Below are 19372 nucleotides of genomic sequence, written 5' to 3'. Positions count from 1 at the left end.
AAAGTATTTTTTTCTATTGTCCAAGGCAATCTCTGTATTGAAGGCCAGGATTACCTTCGCAATGCAGGCAGGACAAAACCAGTCACCCTCAGGTATTGTGGTTATCTTGGGTCTATGGCAGTAAGTATGACATCCTTTGTCACAACCATCACATAGCAAGAGCAGTTCCTCATTATCTCCCTTTCGGCAAATTTGGCAGTACTGCAACATACGAAAATTAACTTTATAACTGAAACTTTGCAAAAAAGCTATGCTAATGCTCTGAAGGAATACCAGATACTCACAACTTTCATTATGGATTTCTCCCAGGCAATTGATTTCTGCAGCTGCTGAATACAAAGAGCCACCTGAGCAGCACTGCGCACCTCACTCAATGCCTTCCTCCACATTTTCAGGCCTGGAGCAATATCTTCTTCACCTCTGCGTGGGGTGGAATTAGAGTAGCTGGGTCAGAGGTTTGCAGAGTCGCAGTGTGTCAAACCAACAGTAATTAATAAAGCCAACCAACAACACAGCAGTGCTCACAAGCAGCAAGCGTGCAACATGTAAGGAGCTTGAACTGATAAATAAATACAGTGCTTTAAGACCTTGGGAACACGCCTCAAACATTCAACAGTGTGTGGTAGGGGAACTCAGCACACATGAAAAAGCTTCCACACTGAAACAGCTCTAGAGTATAAGGCACCATGCAGATACAACCCGATCCTAAATGGATCACAGTCATGCAGAATTAAAAATAAATGAATCAACACAACTGAAATACATCAAGTGGGAATAAAAAAGACAAGACAAAAAACAAACAAAAAAAAAAAGGTTTGAATTAGCAGAGAAGCACAATAAATTGTTCCAATTAATCTCGATGACCTACCCGTCACCATCACCACTACTGGATGGTGCAGGAGCAGGGACAGTAACTGTGCCCACATTATCCAGTTTGATCTGAATGGTGGTACTTAAGGGGCTCTTCAGATACCTTCGCTCAATGTTCCTCTCCAATTCAGCCAGCCTGGTTACAGCTATATCTAGAGGGTTGTTGATGTGGCGCACAATGCTGCTATCACTGCAATCTTGTTTTTCCCCTACATTATCTTCTTCAGGCTGCAACTTAGTGAATGGCTTGTGCTCGTAGTACACCAGATCTTCCCTCTCTGAGTGAGGCTCTGGATAGATCCACCCCTGTGCATAAAAGTCAAACACTGTAAATGAAGGTACTTGCAAGAATGGATGATTCTGTTAACAATATCTATTGATGAAACAAAAAAGTCCCTTACACTTAACTGATCTACTCTCTTAAAAATAGGAATTCATCCAGAAAAAAAGATAGAAAGAAAGACATTAAAGGGTGTGATATTTCAGATGTTACCTTGACTTGCAGGCTTGCGGAAGCTACTCTCCTTTCCAGCTCTTCCACTTGCTGCAGAATTGCTATATCCATGTCCATTGCCTGCTCTTCTATACACCAGCTCTCCAAAGTTTCCTGAGTTACCTGGTTTTCTTCGTTGTCATTTATCTCCATAATGGCAACTGTCAATTAAAACCATTGCATTTTCATAACAGGAATGTTCTATAGGAACAAGCACACACAGATCTCGCTACCGCCTTAAGCGTTTATTGCAGTATATCAAACTAAAGGTAGTAACAGGATTACAACTGTAAATAATATACAGGACTGTCCTTTTTATTGTACAATGCAATGTGCAAAACATATTCTAACACGAGGTATTACCATTACAATTATGCACATGGTTAGTCAATAGTGTACACAATCTGAAAGTAAAAAGCATACCATCTCTATTCTTAGAGCAGGCTTGGCTGATGTAATCCATGTGTTTTTGAATTTGCTTCTGCAAGGCTTTTTCCCTTATTCCTCTGAGATGTAATACTTTAACCAATGTTCTAAGTTCCTCTGCATCTGTAACTCTCCACCAACCAGTCTGCATTTCTACATGGGAGTAATTAAGAACATATATCCAGTTAGTTGACACTCATTTAGATAGTACAAAGGCATCAAGGTTCACACAGTGGCAAAGGTTATGGAACAGCACACCTACGTTCACCACGTTGGCTCCACTTTACTGACTATGTTGCTGATGTAGTGGTGTCAGTTTTACAATTACTCAACTCTATAAGCTTTGTACTGGCTAGCTTAGTAATGATCATACCAGCAAAACCATTCGTTACAATCTCAATGTCAAATAAAAAAAAACAAATCAATGGGAGGTTTCTAATGCTACTGTTATTCATTGTACCTTCTGGAATGGGCCTTGGACAGGGATAGTCCACAGGTTTCGCTACTTCAATTGCTGGAGAGGGGGCAGAAGGGGGCTTCTCATTTTGTGGTACAGGAGACTCGCTTTTACTTGTGGAAACACTGGCTGCCAAGAAGGGATTGGGATTTCCCTCTGTCACTCCGAATCCTGAATTCAGCGCATGCGGCAGTGGAGAACTTGTGAAGGGCAGATTTGGATTCAGTATTCCAGAGGGCCATCCACAAAAGGGAAGCCCCATTAGGTGTAAGCCAGGTTTCATCTAAATAATAAGAAATAAAAAAAGTATTTAACACAAAAAAGACAGGGAAACTGCTTGTAATATGGAAGTAAATTTACCTGAAATTGTGGACCAGTCTTATTGTGACAAGTAGTATGGATTTTATAAAGTGAGTTCAGGTACCAGTGGAATCAGTCATTCAATGTCTGGCTGTGCTGTTAATGGGAGCCTTTGTTTATTGTACTACGTCATGTTAACACAGGATCCTAATAAAAGTGAATGGCAGAGATCCACTTGTCATATATGGATTCTATTCTTTATTCATGAAAAAATACACCCCAAGGCCACACATGGAATAATTCTGTACATATGAAGTGCCTGGCTCTGGGCTGCGAGTCTTAGTATTTATGTGAGTACATACCTGCAGTGCTGACAATGCGAAGGGATTGAGCCCCGCTGGGTTTTGCAGTGATCCAGACACCACTAGAGGCACTGAAGATGGGGAAGGAGATTTAGGTCTCATTGTTGAAGACTTGGGGGAGGATGTTGTAGGCATTGTGGGATGGGTTACAGAGGTGTCATCACAAGGTATCCTCGGTAAAAGGCTAAACCACTGTCCACTTTTCTCTGTCAGTACCCTTAAAAGCTGGTCATTTGGAAGCAGCGGAGAACTGTAAAACTTCCCTGGGCTGTTCAGGTGAGGATTAAATAAATTCAAGGTAGAGTCCGGCTTGGAGTCTGAGCAGCCCTGGGAAACAGCCGTCTGTGGGCTCAGTGCGCTTTGTGAGATAGTGTGACTGGGAGAAGGGATCATTGTGGGGATGCTGGCTTGGCTCCCATTTGGTTTCTGGTTCAGCGTGTCCGACTCTGGCGACATTTTTGCTACTTCCAAGAGTTTGCCGAGTTTGGAGAAGGAGCCTGGCTTCTGCAAGAATAGGTTGGGATTGTCCTTCTCCTTTCCCTTCTCCCTGCTTTCTGCACCGCCGATGTTGAGACAGATATTAATGTCAAGAGGCTTCTCCTCTGGTACCTCAGGGGGTTCTTCCTTGATCTGGATCATTTCTGCATTCTTCAGCCTCTCTCTCTCTTTTGCCAGTTCCTCTTGACCTGAAACAAAATTAATAGCCTTGATGAACAAACAGCAAAGCAAGCACACTGAACAAATATGAACAATGAAAAATAAAGTGATATTGTTGTCTGAAAGTCAATATGTGTAGTTAAACCAAGACTAGAACAGGGGTAACACCGTTAATTATTAGGTTAATGACAAAACACGAACATTGAGGGTTCAGGGTAACTAAAATAAAGTTAATTATAATAATAATAATAATAATAATAATAATAATAATAATAATAATAATAATAATAATAATAATAATAATAAAAACAGGATTCTTCAAATAGTGAACAGCATTTTTTAGTAATTTGTCACATACTGTGGCTGTTTCTCTTACCTTCCCCACTTTCCAGGGCCTCCACAAAAACACCACCACACTGGGGCAAAACCCAGTACCTGCGCTTATATCGATCCTGACCAAACATCATCGACCGCAAGGAATGAGACGCTTCAAACAGTTTCCTTCTGAACTGGCTCTGTTGCTGTAACAGTAGAAGCAGTGTGTTAAAGTTTCTTGAAAAGCATTAATTAAAAACATATTTGTTGTTGTGTTAAGCTGCTTTTGTACCTTGGTGAGTTTTTCAATCTGTTTTTCCAGCTCCTCAACACTGGTCGTCTGGTACCCATCATCCTAAAACATAAATCTGGGTTATGTTTTCAAGTTAAAACACAATTACTGGATTGGGTTTAAATTACAACATTTTTGACATGTTTTGTTATTGTAAATACTAGTTTTACTTCATTTTAGTGATTAAAGTTATAACAATAACCAAACTAATATTTTTAATTATAATATGCTTTTCTTAGTTTTAATACTCCCCTTATGATAAATAGAGTTCCCACTCCATACCAAAAGGCAATGCAGGAAAGCAAGAACAATTTTTTGACACTGCAGCAACAGGCTGTACCTCATCTTCACAAGCTTCCACTTTCTTTCCTTTCTTTCCATCATCTTCATCGTCCTCCTCCTCATCCCCCTGCTCGTCACTATCATCATCATCATCCTCATCGTCATCACTGTCCCCTCCTTTTCGCTTGCGTTTGCGTCCAGGTGTGGGGGTGCCCAGGGCCTGCTGCTCCTCCCCCCCATCTGCACATCCACTTGTGTCCCTTTTTCCTGTTTTCTTGGCATGAATAATCCTCAGCCTGAACAGGGGGATAGTGGATAAGGCAGAGGTTAACAGTTTGAAACATACCGTTAAAACCTGTTAAAGCTATTTATTAGTTACAATCTGCATTTACAATTACAGCTATTTGTGAGTATGGACAACACTGCTAGATACATTCAAGCACCACTTTTTTTAAATTGAAGTGATTGCCTCTCTAGTCATGAAGTCAGTCTCTCAGACCCCAAATACATGGGTGGGAGGCTTGTGGAGAGATTGAATTAATTGTGAAAAATCTGAAATTAGAAAATTAATAATGTTGAAAATGATATGGTACTGTCGCTTCTTAATCTTAAAAAAATAAAATAAAATTACCAACCAAGTGATACTTACTTGCGGAGCTTGCCTTCAGCTATCCACTTGTCCCTTCTTAAATTAGACATATGGTCGATGTTTTTGTCAATCTCACTGAAAACAAAGTGGTACATTTAAATGCCTTTTTTTTTTTTTTTTTTTTACATCTAGATTACGTTTGCTTGTGTTTGATCTTCAATTTGCCTTCTGCTTTTTTAATTGTACTGTTATCTACAGTATAGCATTCTCTACATCTCTATCGTCCTTCAGATTTATAATGCATTCCATTGCATACCCTCGTGTCCATGAAAAACAAAGCGTCCTTCTAGTTTTCTTTTTCATTTTTTGATGCAAGTCTGTGCGGTCAGGGACTACAGTGTGCCAATAAGAATAGTAAGAAATGCAACTACAGTAGGTGTGATATCACAAACGCAAAAGGATTTACTAGATTATTTTCTGGACATTAAAAAGATTTTGTTTTTGCCATATAATGCATGAGATTTATTGATTTAGTAACATGCTTGAATCAAACTTTTCTGCATTAGAACTATTGCCAAGAAGGTATGAAGGGGGATAATACACCACTTTTTAACAGTTACATTATTGGTGAATTCAATAAACACTTTATATAAGTTCAATGTGAAGGATGTACTTTATTATAAGGGTACCATTTAAATCTACAGTGCTTTTGTTTAGTTAACTAAAACTCCCTGCAATGTCTACAAGTATATAAGTAACACTTCAGTGATGAGCACAGGAGGCTCAAGAGCTCATTAAGTATAGTATCAGTTGTTAAACAGTTTTACCTCACTACAATCTTGCTGCATGCCAACTCATTCACAAGGAAAGCCAGAATTGATGCTTTCTGCATTGGCGTGTGTGCCTGGAAAGCTTTTGTCTCCAGGCTTTCAGTGAGCTCTGTCTGACCACAGTGTGCCTCCATGTATATCTGCAGAATCTCCGACACATTATCCCGGTTAATCCCAATGTTTGTCAAATGGTCACCAAGAGCGGTTTTTGCCTAGAAAAGGGGTTATAAAATTAAGTTAAAATAGGTAGTTAATTTCAAAAGAATGTAATTGCTGGAAAGGATTCATTTCCAAGTAAAGGAGTACCCTGTTTTACTTTACATAATACCCCAAGCAATAGTGACATTTCTGTTTAACTGCAAGGCTCTATAATTGAGTGCAAAATTGAGCTACTATTTTCCTTGGCTGAGATATGTTAGTTTGGCTTTTAATTCACATTAAAGTAATGCATAAGAATACTTGAGACTTCTCTCCCAATTGAATTACTTGAAATACAGTAAAGACTAGAGGCAGAGATCTTTAAATATCTCAGTTTCTGTCCCTAAATTGACAAAGGAGCTGTAAAATTGAGTAGTTTTTGTTTCTACATCTGTATTTTGTCTGCCTTTAAGGGCGCCTGTTCCAGAGTTCAAATTTACATTATATAAAGGAGGTGGTTTGAAATTCTTACGCGGCAGCCAGGTGGCAGTCCTGGATCACAAACGACAGATGACAGGAGCCTCACTAGCAGGTCCTGCACTTCTCCCATGCTGTCTCCCACATTGAGCAGCCCCTCTTGAAGCACGCTCAGATGAGGGACATCCACACTGATATCAAAGCCAAGAACCTTCCCAAAGTTACGCAGGAACTGAACTACCATCAGGCAATCTGAAAAGGTGCTTCCAGAGAGCACAAGGCCAGGAATGCGATTCAGCTCTGGAAGTGGCTGTGAATTGAACACAGTTGAATACTCAATCAGTTTAGGCTAACCCTAAATGCTGCACTCTCCCTTTGATAGATAGAGCAATAGCATTTAAAATGAATCCTTGGCAGAAATGCATAGGAAGAACATGTTGGCAAATAATCAAATTTTAAAAATGAAACTATTTACCAAGCAGGATACTGTGTTATTTGTATTCAAAGGTTTTACATGATAATTTTCTACTGAGCACTGCTGCCACTAGATGGCAGCATAATGTACTCGTATCAACTACAGTAAAGGTTAGTGGTGGTCAGTCTTCTCTATGTTATAAATATAACGGGCAAAAAAAAAAACAACAAAAAAAACATGGCCCACTAATTAGTCATTACATACAAACAGCACAGCACACACTCCTACATGATATTCAAGAGGTCACTGATCCCTAATGTAGAAACCCATTACTTTACATGGTGGTCCAGTCACCCAACAGCCCTCTGCATCTGCCAATCTCCCACCCCGCAAACAAATGATTTAACAATTAATTTAATAACTTTCACATTTAAGGCACATAGAGCTAACAAAATCTTACCAAATATGTATTTCCATCACTTCATATGTCCCACACTTTGCTATATGAAAGATGCACACATTATTTTTAATGGTATAGCTATTCGTGCACAAAAAAAAAAAAGTATTAATTAAATAGTTGAACAACACTATTTGTACTTTAACAATGCAGCACTTCCTGTCATGAAGGAAACCAGCCAACATTTTAAATTTTCTGCTTCTGGTAGATCGAGTTCTTGTAAAAGGAAAAACAACTCAAAATGTTTTTTAGATTTTTTTTGAAAAATATTTTATTTCTCATGAAAAATGTTTAAACATTATAGATGTCCTTGAACTCCAACACCTAGAAGCTTCCCTCTTTGTCTCGCCAGTATCAAATTCATGCTTTTCCTATGACATGCGTTTTCAATGTTGACTGCTTTCTTTCATGCAACCTCTTGGTATGATGTTGTAAACTATTGAGTGTAAAGCATTTTTTTACCTTTATTATAATGTTTGCGTATTTCATATAGGGTAACGTGAGACCTACTTATGACATACATATTAGGTAATGCTTACTGGAACTATTCTATTGCCTCAATTTAGATGATATATGTCTGATGTATTTATCCAACCATATTGCAAATGTGATTACCTTATGATCTGCTAAGCACATATCCTCATTTGGCTTCTTCAGCTCCTTCGCAATCTCCAGTTCCAGTCTCCTCAGCTCCAATTTCCGTTCCTTATTTAAACGTTTCTCATCCTTCTTTTCCTGCTTTAATCGTTCTTTCTCCTTAGTCAAATTTTGGACAAGTTAACAGTGCATGCTATTAGTACTGTTGCAGACAATCCTTAGATTCTTGGTTTTGTTCACACTCCATATATTTTAATGATACAAGGTCTAAATCTCCAAGGCTATTTCAAGGAGAGACTGCCAATTCATAAACCGCTTACCTCAGCTTTCTTTCTAGCGTCCACAGCTTTCATCAACATCATATGTTGCCTTCTCCTCTCTCGCTCCTAGTGGAGCAGAAAAATACTGTCAGGGTGACATGGTTCAAATAATAGCAACCAATGTCAACATAAAACAAAACAGCTCAATACATCAGGTTTAGCAATACAAGACAAATCACGTAAATGGCCAGGTTTGTGTATGTTTCAGTTGAGGATTAGAAAGCATAATAATGACAACCAAAAGCAAAAGGGAAAAGCAACAGATGTGCAGAGAGTGTCAATAACAGAAGCATATGCTTTTAGTTAGGATCAGTTGCGATGCTTCTTCATAAGCTGGCAGGTATAAAGCAATGTGGTTGGCAGGTACAGGTCAGTAACCTTACATCTGCTACAAGAATCTTACAGTAAGCCAGGTTATGTTATAAACAAACTATTTTTAACTGATATTTAAAATTTGGAGAAAATTATCTGCTTTATTTATATTTCTCTTTACTGGAAAATATACACTTTCAATGCACTTCTAACCAACAGCATGATTTTATATGAAGGGTTAACTTCAGCCATTTATAAAAAAACTCCATTAGGTTTAGAGTAATTTGTAGAAGGGCACAGAAGCACTGCTAGATCCAGTACGGCATGAGTTAATGACAATAACTAAATAATTGCCTATCATAGGGGTAATGTGGGCCAAGTGGACATGACTAAGTTGTAGTGAGCTTATTTTAGAATATTAAAAAAAATAAAATAAAAGGAACTTTCTTCAGCGATTTTATGCCTTCACTTGCATTGCCATGAGCAAACAATTCAGCAACCAGGCTTAAAAATGCCGAAGGATCAACTGGGTTGCTGTCCAACACACAGATGGAAAGGTGACATGTAGCGTTCCTTTGAGAAACATTTAGCTCTATTACTGGACTTTATAAACAAACATCTACTTAAAAAAACAATAACAAGAAAAATGTAATGGATGGGACTGATTACTGAAATTTGGTACACGAGCATATAGATTGCAGCCTATATACAAAGATCATTGTAACGAAACAAAAACGAAAAGCAATTAAAATTGTCAAATTTGTCCCTAAACAGAGCAGATGTATGCAATGCACTGTGCTGTAAAGCCATGCAGAAGTATGTAGTATGACAGCAGCCAGTGGTTCACTTTGTGCATTGCTATGACAACCATATCACAACCAATTCACGATGCGGTGTTAGATGTACAAAAATAAACATACCCATACCATATCTAGTCTATGCCTCTCCAACTCCTGGTAGAAAGAGTTGGCAAAGTATTATGAAACAGAAATCACAAAGTCATAAAACCAGTTTATAAGAAGAAGAAAAAAAACCCCAAAAAGAAAAACCCAACAGCAAAACTATGGAAACTAAATTAAGGAAAAAAAAGGATTTAATAAAGAACCAAGAATTCATTACAAAAGGCCCCAAACTTGATTAATTTGAAATTAGGAAAACACACAGTTCAAGCACCATTTTAAAGTATTGTATCGAAGGAGTAAAACCAACCTGGTGCTTCAAAAGTACAGCTTGTTGCCTTCTCATTTCCTTCTCCTTGAAACAAACCAAAAAAAAAAAATGCAGTGTAAGAGTACAAAAACTCTTTCAAATGCGGACACAAATACAAATTAATGTTTTTGCTCTCATATGCTGTGTGGGCCATTCAACTTAAACCGCTACCACACTGACAAGCACTAAAGCTGGGTCAGTTTAGAACTAAAGTAAATGGGCATGGAAAATGACCTAGCCATTTCATCACTGTGTAACAAATGGCCAAAATTTTACCAAGCTCTGAATTTTGATGCCATGACATAGTATTATCTTATCGAAAACACTTGCTTACAGTGCCAACATAAATCCCCTCACCTAAAACCTTAGGAAACTAGCAGCTATAAACATTATTTTGTATTTACTTGTTTTTACTTACTAGTCTCTTAAATATAAATAGTGAATACCAATGAAGTGCACTGCTGGTGTAATAATGATGGTTTTAGTTAGATTACTCACAGTCTTCGTACAGTTTCCCCCAAAAAGTCATTGTGGCCCATCTAAACTAACCTTTGTTCGTTTCTCAGCTTCCGATATTTTGGCATTTGCTGCTTCTTCCTTCTTTTTCCTTTTAGCCTGTGCATGCAAAACAGGTCCGGAGGTCATGCAACAGCACCACTATAGCTTAAAAAACATCTCTGTCTAAAACACAGCGACACGCTTCAAAAGGTAACAAAAGCAAAGTTTACTGCCTAATAGCTATCAGCTGTTATCTGGAATAAGACTACACAGTGTCAGCATGATCCCAGACTACAGCTATTGAAAAGAAGAATGTTAACATTAGAACAGCTAGTAATGCAAGGTGCGATTATTACTATGGGTTTCTTTCATATTTAACTGGAAGCATAAATAAATCGATGCAGACTTCATGCATTTAAAATCCAAACCATGGATTCATGAGCCAGAAACTCAAGTTTTGCGATAATAAATACACATTTTGTTCCTTTAATGTCCTATGGTGCAACCAGACATATTATTGCCATAATCTAAAGCAGGGGTCTCTAACCCTGGTCCTGGAGAGCCCCAAATCCTCAGCTTTTATAGGTGTCTATGTCATCAATGGCTAAAGATCTGTAACACCTGTTAATCTTGATTAATTAAGCCAATAATTGGTGCAGTTAAGTAACAGTGAGCTTGGTTGAAACAAAAACCAGAAGACCCAGTAGCTCTTCAGGACCAGGGTTGGAGACCCCTGCTCTAAAGCAATCAAAAAGGGCTATTCTAGACTAAGAGAGCCAAGTACAAATTTTTACTTTTCTAATGAAATGCACAAAATATGTCATCAGGATGAATATCATACGCATGCCATTTAAAAGTTGCATCCTGCCTTGACTTAACCCAGAAATAACAACTAGAATGGTTTAAATTATGTTGCGTAATGTAATACCACATGTGACATTGAGGTGCCATCTCGGAAAGCGTTAAACAGCCATAGTGCCCTGGCATAGAGCTTGAGATTTCAAAACTTATTCTCTCCCATTTCCTGCCTTTTTTAAAACCTAACCACCGAGTTATACACAGTGGCAAAACTGAGGAAGAATAAATTATGTTAAATTCAAATATGCAATTACAAGCTGTGAAAAATCCTGTTAAGAATGACTTGCCAACCGTGTCAACTCAAATTTGATTTAGGGCTCCTAAAACAGTTTTGAGCTCCCATAATTGTATGAGTATGTAAAACAGTGTTTATTCCACCTACTTATGCAAAACTGTTGCTATTGTCTCAAAAAATCATTTTATGTACATTTAACCATGGTCTGAAGAGGCTAAGACATTTATTTATTTATTTATTTTTAATATTCAACAGCAGTGCACCAAACCAAATTGAGCTCCTATCCCACGTGAAATTATGTAAAAAATCTAAATTAATCTGGAGTAGCATAATTCAGGAACAGTCCTAACTAACACAGGTCTGTGGCATAGTATGTATTTTGTGAATGTGTAGCAGATAAACAACTACTTTGTTCCATGTAACCTCTTTCTTTTTTTACATACCTCAAGAATTTGCTGAGCTCGAAGCTCCTTTTCCAGTCTTATTTGCTGGATTCGTTTGATCTTCTCCTGTAAAAATGTAAAAGAAAAAACTAAAACACTAAACACAAAAAACTGTTGTAGCAAATTACGGAAAAATTACTTGTACCTTTTGCCATGTTCTTGCAAGGAAACGCTAAAAAAATGTGCATGTTTAACTTTGAATAACACTTTTTTTTTTTTACTGCAAAATGGAAAGAAATCAAATCTAACCTTAATGTATTTATTTTTCAGGAACTAATGTACATATAAAACAGCATTGTATGTTTCCTATGTCTAAATTACCTTTTTTTCCCTACACCAACATCACAGTACTGGAATAGTGCCACTGCAGTCCTTGTTCATTAGCCAGCCAGCAAATGACCTGCAAGCTGGTCATTACTGCTTATAGGTATGTGCTGTGTTAGTATGTTGTTGTCCATAATATGTCTATAACCAGCTACATTATCTAAAGTTATACAATTTTCACAGCCTTTTATCAAAATTGAAAAAAAAATAACCATTTGAAACATATCTAAAGTCTTTACTCTAAGTGCAATGTTTTATGAAAGGAAAATAAAAGTCTGGTCCTTTGTGTCTTAAATTTTGTTCTAAAGTGAGTTTCAACATTGAAATTTTTTAAAACTCAAATTGTACCTGCTGTTTTAAAATCTTGATTTGCTCCTTTTGTTTTCGCTTTTCCTCAGCTGCCAGGATTGCTAAAAGAAAAAACAAATGATTGTGACAGACTGCAGCAGGTAATTGCGCAGTGGTTAGTGGAGTTTGAAAGTAGGCATGTTTACTGAGCCACAGGAAGCGAGCTGTCTACCTTGCTGTTTCCTTGCTTCTTTAGCAGCGCGTGCCAGTGCTTGCTTTTCAAGTTTTCGCATGAGTTTAATCTGGGCCGCTTGCCTGGCTATTTCTGCAAAAGAACAGTTTGTTTAGGAAATTATTAAATGAAGTACAAATCCTAACTATGTTGTAATTAACTAAAAAAATTGTGAAACTCTCACCTTGAGCTTCTAGTTTTCTGATGAGTTTGGCATCAGTGTTGCTGGGGATCTCAGAGGCCCCAACATTAGGAGGTCTCCCTTTCCTGCGCCTCATTCTAGATCCGTCACCAGAACGCTTTCGCTCTGGGTTTGGGGGGCGCCCCCTTCGCCCCTCCATAGCTCGTATACGAGGGATAACCTCCTCTTTGTTCAACAAGCTCCACTGCATACCCTTTAAAAAGAAAAGGAAAGATCTCAATGACAAACTGCCAGAAACATTGTTCTAAATTCAAGCAGTAACACAGTAAAACATTTAAAAGGAATAATATTTTAACAGCCAGAAATAGATCTATACATAAAATCTGAACACTTCCCTGGCTTCATAAAAAAAAACTGCAATTGTTACAATAAATTTAGACCACAAAATTCCTTGGGTTACATTTATTTTGCTATGTAAATTTTGCTTCCTTTCAACCAGTAGCATGTTGAGATCTGAATAGATATGCTGACCTCTAAAACAATGATTTAAGTTAATGCCTGGCCCTTGAGTCCTTGACCATGGTGCTGTTCATCAGAGGGATTTCCACATGGGGCTCATCCCATTCAGCACTATGTTTTTTTTAACCCTAGCACTGTATCTTTGATTTACTGGTATCCGTTTTATTCACCCCTGTGAAACTAGTGCATGGGTTGTGAAATAATTCTTTGAGGTCCCTGAATTATTGCAGACTGGCTCCTGGAGTGAATGCAAAAAACTGACAATACAATACAAAAACATTGTCACCTGAGGTCCATCTCTGGCTTCATAGAAGTCCCCAACCCTTATTTTTGCACTGAAGCTAAAATTATCTCGTGTGATGTCTGTTATTCCATTTCTGGTAAGGTACTACAGAAAAGAAAATAATGACTTCAGTGAGACAAAGAATCCAGTTTGCAGGAAGAAACCTTCAAGCTTCCCACTTACATTAACATGGAGACTGGTTGTTGACTAGAAAGTTATTTAGGGTGATATTGATAGATCAGGATTGAAAGGTAGTATTCTTCCTTTGTGTTACTATTAACTGAATAGATTACCTTCATTACTTCAGGGTACTGTCGCAGTTTCTTTCCACATGGGGCATAATATGCTACCTCCCCTTGCAGACGGCCACCAATTTCTCTTATCCTTGCCTCTCTCTGCCATCTGTTGAAACACAATATTTTATATCTTATGTAATGTGTTTGCTGAAGTGTGATGCCCCTGTAAAATGTTAATAACTGAAAAATTGAGAAAAGTGATGTTTATGTAATAGAAGGGTTTAAACTAATGGTGTAATCTCCACATACTGTAGACTCTCAAGAATGGACAGAAAAAAGCAGACACTGCACTGGGCAGATCAGGCATAGTTGGAGAATTAAGTGTTCAGACAAAAGTTTTGTTTTATCTGGGCAGCTGCTGTAAAGAAGCGTTCTGCATGTTTCCAGGATGCATGAAGATCTATTGCTGGTATTCTTAATCCTATCACCTCATAGTGATGAGGATCCAAGGCTGACTGACTCCGTGCATCTGCTGGGAGTTCTCTTCTCTTTCCCTGTCACTAGACAGGTCCTTGAGGGAATCTGCCACTTCTATAATCTGCTGACCTCCTTTAAAACATAAAGGAGGTCTGTGCCGTTCTCAATGTTTTACACTAATACTAACAGCACTTAAATGTTCTTGTGGGTCCCTCAAATTACAATTTACAAATTACAAACACAGACACACGGTTTGCATGTTGTTATACCAAATTATTCCAGTTTATACAACTGTACAATATTTCTGAAGTAATTGGCTGAAAAACTTGGAATCTGGAAGAGCTACAGTAAAGATAGTTTTTTCTCAAAATGGCCATCAATAACAGGCGATGCATCTGCTATCAGCCACCAGGGTGACGGTGTCAGTATTCATAACCACAGGGAATATGTTTAATGTTTTAAAACTGCAGGATTTGCATTGATAAAGGGAAAGTTAAATAAATTAATGTCTATTTGAGAAGATATATTTACAGTAAGGCTTAATTTACTTAAACATTAAACAACTGCTTTAAAATGTGTTCACATTACCATGGGGATTTTTTTAGGGGGGCAGATAGTTTGCATTCTTTATTGATTTAAAAGCTTAGACTGGAAGTCAAAAAAGCATACTATATTTGAATGTGAATGATGATTATGTAACAATGCTGCAGCTTACAATTGTCGATGGAAACAATTAAGATTATTTCTTATGATTTATGCTTCTGTGACTAGAAATATCATACCCATATTCTAGAGGAATTTGTAGCTCCCGTTCATCAGTTACCCTCCTCCTTTTAGCAGATCCTGTACATAAATAAAAGTCACAATTGAAACATGTTCAGGTTTTTCTTATTATTGCCACAGAGGGATTTATACTCATAACAATAAAGGCCAATAGGAAGGCTCAGCCACCACACTGGTTCTGGCTTTTAATACATATATGTATTTGTCTTAATCCGAGTACAAACTGAAATAGTGATTATTCCTTATACAAGTAGGTTAATTTTTGGGCTTCAAACCACAATTAAAAGATTATAAAATCAGAATTCACCCATCAGTCATGTTCACATTTTAATGTCCAAGTACGGCAGATAATATTCTTAAAGTTATCTCCATAGTTACCTGGTGATGTGGAGTGAGTGTACGAAGACGATGGAGTGCTATGATAGGCTGGTGACCCTGGCACAGTCAGTAAGGCAGAAGGAGCAGAGATCGGGGTCTTTATTACTTGAAGGTTCAGAGGTGTACAGTTGGTTGGTGAAGGAGCTGTTTTGTTTAGTTTTAGTTTTAAAGGAGTTCTCTCTCCTTCTGTATCTGTTTCCGTCTCCTCGTGGTCCTTTTCATCATCCTCTGAACCATCCGAGTCAGAATCAAAATTGCTTTCAGACTCTGAAAGAAATGTATGCAAAGTTGTACTAACTTACATGCTGCATAGCTACATTTATCAACATCATTTACCACATTTCTTTTTTACGGTTTTATAATGTCACTGTTCCCTCCAAATTAATATTTCATTTATTATATTTATTTACTTATCTTCTGCTGTCCTCTGGTTGTAAATCATAAACAAGCAATATCCACAAAGACTAAAGGGATCTATCTAGTGACTAAAGGGAAACCAACCACATTAGGCAAACCCACCTGACTGGCTGTCATCAGAATCTTCCTCATCCTCGTCATCATCATCATCATCGTCATCGTCATCGTCATCGTCATCGTCTTCATCATCCTCGTCCTCAATGGAATCATCAGAGTCCTTGCTGCTGGGAATGTCCGACTCTGCCCCCCGGAACTGATCCAGCAAAGACTGCACTAGGTGAGAACGGGCTTTTCCTACAGGAGTTACCATAGCACCGATTGCCTTATCTTTCCCGGGCATCTTGGATAAAGCAGGAGAGGGTGATGGCCTGGTTGGCATCATCTGATTGCTGGAATGATTTTTATCACTTGTACACAGGTTTACTGGCGATGGAAAGGATGCGCTGCTGGAATTTAGAACTGGCTTGTGGTTGGACTTTGGCTGGCTTTGGGATTTGGTGGTAAGTGCTAAGGGGGCGTCCTGTATGGCACTATGGATCACCCCGTTGGGTTGATGATGCCCCAGAAGTGTATTAGACAGGAAGAGATTTGAATGGTTGCTGTTAGCAGCGGTCAGCTTCTGGCTAGCTGGGGAATCGGTGGTGGGTTTAGGACTGGACAAAGCTGAAGCTGCTTTCTTCTGGTTCTTATACAATTCTTGTTGTTTCTTCAGTTGCACTGGAAATGCTAGTTTGAACTGTTCCTGCAAGTAGAAAGACTGAAATAATATAAAAGACAAGCAATTTACTTTACTCTATACTGAAGACATATTTATAAAGTTAATTGATGGGTAGGGGGTTGGTAGTTTATAAACTATTTTAGCAATTGTACAATACAATACAAAAAAAAATAAAATGAAATAATTTATTTTTTTTTGTTTGATATAAATGTTGCTTTCAATGGCATTGTCCAATTAATTACATGCCTGTCTCTGTCCAGCAATGACAATAAGGTTAAACACATTGTCACTTTCATTTATTTACCAGGCCACACTGCATGAAATACAGTCAGATAGCTGAAAATAACACTTAGCAATGTCTTACATTTGGAAAGTCTTGTGCCTTTTAAAAACAGGCTGTCAGACATAATGATAGTCTAGGGATGAGTGACTATTTACAATTTGACTATAGAATGTTTTTTAGTCTTACATTAAATTTTCTTTTAAATCAATCAGTCTTTAATGCAGGGCCATGCATCAATAACACTATTGTGTGGCGATCTTTAAATGCAACGAGTATTAAGATTTTTTACAGAATGGAGGAAAAAAAATGGTTTATACCAAAAAAGTTGAATGAAGCATTAACTAAAATGCCATTTAAAAAAAACAACTCATACGACAACTTTTTTAAAGTAAACCAGAACTCCGATAGAAAAACTAAAAAAAAACCAACAAACTAACCTGCTTCAATCTCAAATCATTAATCTGTGAGCCAGCCTCCTCGGTTGTGTTTTTACTCCCCGTCTTCAGACTTTCCGGTGAAGGAATAAGTGGTTTGGGAGAGGCCTCTCTTCTTGCTTGAGTGACCAAAGCCAAGGGTTTTGTAGTGGCCGCGAGCCCTGTGGATTGAATGACACTCAGGTGCTTCTTTGCCGTCTCTGCCTTGGCCTCTGAGCTTTGGAAAACAAGGGGGAGTTGCTGTGACAAAACCTGAGGCTGCTTCCGAGTCTCAGGATCAGAAGCAAAATGTCGCTGTTGGTTTGTCTTTTTGTCCTGGGGTTCTTTATCTTCAACTGCCTTTTGGCCATCCTTTTTGGCTTCTTTCACATTTTGCATCAACACCTAGAAGAATAATTTGAAAGAATGCCATTCAAGCAATACCATCTAATCCAGTAATGGTCAAGATGGGGTAGCTAAGAATCCAGAGATACGAAGCCAAGGGCTGTTAAATTACCTTGTGTCATTAGGTCTTTACCTAATGACACAACTCAAATGTATTATGTAGCCACGACTAAAGCATCAAAATGATAATAGTGCTACCTTAGTACATTTCTTAGTTGGCATCTGAACTAAATTTAAAGTATATGCCATGATAACGGTATTCACATTATTGCAGGCAGTAATCCCAAAATACCATTTCACTTTCAAATGGTCAGCATCTAAAGACACCAGCAAGTACTGGAAATTCCCAACTGTGCTCTTTAAACACACGTTTATAAACCATCCGTTAGTTTTAATATCTGTACCTTTGTCTTGTCTTTCACTCTCGCTTCACTTTCAGAGTCAGAGTCATCGTCCTCACTTTCTTCATTGCTTTGGTCATCATCATCCTCTTCATCATCGTCATCATCATCGTCTTCCTCTAGGTCTTCAGAGTCACTGCTACTTACACCTTCACTAGAGGTATCCGACGATGAGCCAGACTCACTATCGCTGTTACTGGAGCTGTCAACCAGCTTCTTTCGGAGTTTCTGCAAAAGGAGATCAGTTTAGACCCCTCATTTTTTTTCCTTTTAACAAAACTTTTGTTACAGCGTGTTTGAAAAATGTATAACATCAGCCTTACAGGCAAACAAGAAATGTGACAGATTACAAACGTTTTAAAATTTCCAGTGTATGGAACATGCAAAGAACACATTTTTAAATGCATTTCTATCATAGTAGACACCTCTACTCTATAAACTACCAAATATAGCTTTTATTTATTTTCACATGGTTGTAAGCTGGGTTAATACTGAAATGTTAACTACTCATTATGAATAATGTATTTCTAATAAGAAATATCTGTTAACAAACAAACATTGAGTCTTTCCTTTACCTTGTCTTTAGGTTTGTCAGCAGCTTTGTCCTGAAGCTGACTATTAGTTTGCTCTTGATTACATTTCTGACCTCTTCCACTACAGTTTGCTACTTTTGTTTGCTCTGAAGACCCTAATACTGTGACAGCCGTTGTAGACGTGTTCACTCCAGATGGCAATGTAATGCTGCTCCCATTTACAGCACCATTCATTCCTTAAGGACCAATTACAAATATATATATATTAGATCATTAAAACCAATTACGTTTCTAAGGCGACACAAAAAGCGTGGCTGTTGACACAACTTGCAGATATAAAATCAACAAATACCCATTTCATTATCTGTAGGTAATGCACTTTTCAACAGTGAAATATGCATACTTCAGGCTAAGTATATCGGTTGTCAAATACGAAACAAAAAAGACAGGGATTATCCACCACTGCACTAGGTCTGCTTTTCATTAATATATTCAATTCTCTAGCAACTGCTTCTGAAATGGTCGGGACATTTACATATTCTATGTTACATATGGGGCCCATTAAACATATTTATGTTTAATTTAACCAAACCAAAATATTTAGCATCAGGGCTATATATTTACCTTTTAATAAAACATATAGACAATAGCACTAGCTTTCCCCTTAAAAGCTCTAGGAGAGGGCTCCTGAGTGTTGCATCCAGTAAA

At 37.9% G+C, this 19372-nt stretch overlaps 1 protein-coding gene across 24 annotated transcripts in view; it reads right to left on the bottom strand.

Moving 5' to 3' along the window:
- The window catches only part of LOC121322281 (bromodomain adjacent to zinc finger domain protein 2B-like), a 63978-nt gene that overhangs the window by 2616 nt on the left and 41990 nt on the right, over window positions 1-19372 (bottom strand). For 6 of the 24 annotated variants that reach the window (XM_041262007.1, XM_041262005.1, XM_041262003.1 and 3 more), the window contains 30 exons: window positions 18707-18900; window positions 18135-18359; window positions 17350-17730; window positions 16014-16668; window positions 15495-15761; window positions 15116-15176; window positions 13914-14022; window positions 13624-13725; window positions 12861-13071; window positions 12677-12769; window positions 12505-12566; window positions 11833-11898; window positions 10348-10413; window positions 9799-9843; window positions 9510-9542; window positions 8278-8343; window positions 7976-8116; window positions 6544-6798; window positions 5871-6085; window positions 5104-5178; window positions 4513-4750; window positions 4173-4235; window positions 3942-4086; window positions 2909-3594; window positions 2250-2529; window positions 1787-1942; window positions 1364-1524; window positions 869-1176; window positions 285-420; window positions 55-201 (listed from right to left, as the gene is read on the bottom strand). In XM_041262007.1, coding sequence (XP_041117941.1) covers window positions 55-201; window positions 285-420; window positions 869-1176; window positions 1364-1524; window positions 1787-1942; window positions 2250-2529; window positions 2909-3594; window positions 3942-4086; window positions 4173-4235; window positions 4513-4750; window positions 5104-5178; window positions 5871-6085; window positions 6544-6798; window positions 7976-8116; window positions 8278-8343; window positions 9510-9542; window positions 9799-9843; window positions 10348-10413; window positions 11833-11898; window positions 12505-12566; window positions 12677-12769; window positions 12861-13071; window positions 13624-13725; window positions 13914-14022; window positions 15116-15176; window positions 15495-15761; window positions 16014-16668; window positions 17350-17730; window positions 18135-18359; window positions 18707-18900 — 5642 coding nt within the window. The remainder of the gene's footprint in view (window positions 1-54; window positions 202-284; window positions 421-868; window positions 1177-1363; window positions 1525-1786; window positions 1943-2249; window positions 2530-2908; window positions 3595-3941; window positions 4087-4172; window positions 4236-4512; window positions 4751-5103; window positions 5179-5870; window positions 6086-6543; window positions 6799-7975; window positions 8117-8277; window positions 8344-9509; window positions 9543-9798; window positions 9844-10347; window positions 10414-11832; window positions 11899-12504; window positions 12567-12676; window positions 12770-12860; window positions 13072-13623; window positions 13726-13913; window positions 14023-15115; window positions 15177-15494; window positions 15762-16013; window positions 16669-17349; window positions 17731-18134; window positions 18360-18706; window positions 18901-19372) is intronic. The other 18 variants (XM_041262021.1, XM_041262008.1, XM_041262010.1 and 15 more) reach the window with 18 other exon arrangements.

This window comes from Polyodon spathula, chromosome 10, assembly GCF_017654505.1.
Source record: "Polyodon spathula isolate WHYD16114869_AA chromosome 10, ASM1765450v1, whole genome shotgun sequence".
NCBI classification, from domain to species: domain Eukaryota; kingdom Metazoa; phylum Chordata; class Actinopteri; order Acipenseriformes; family Polyodontidae; genus Polyodon; species Polyodon spathula.
This window is presented reverse-complemented; position numbering and strand designations above follow the sequence as displayed.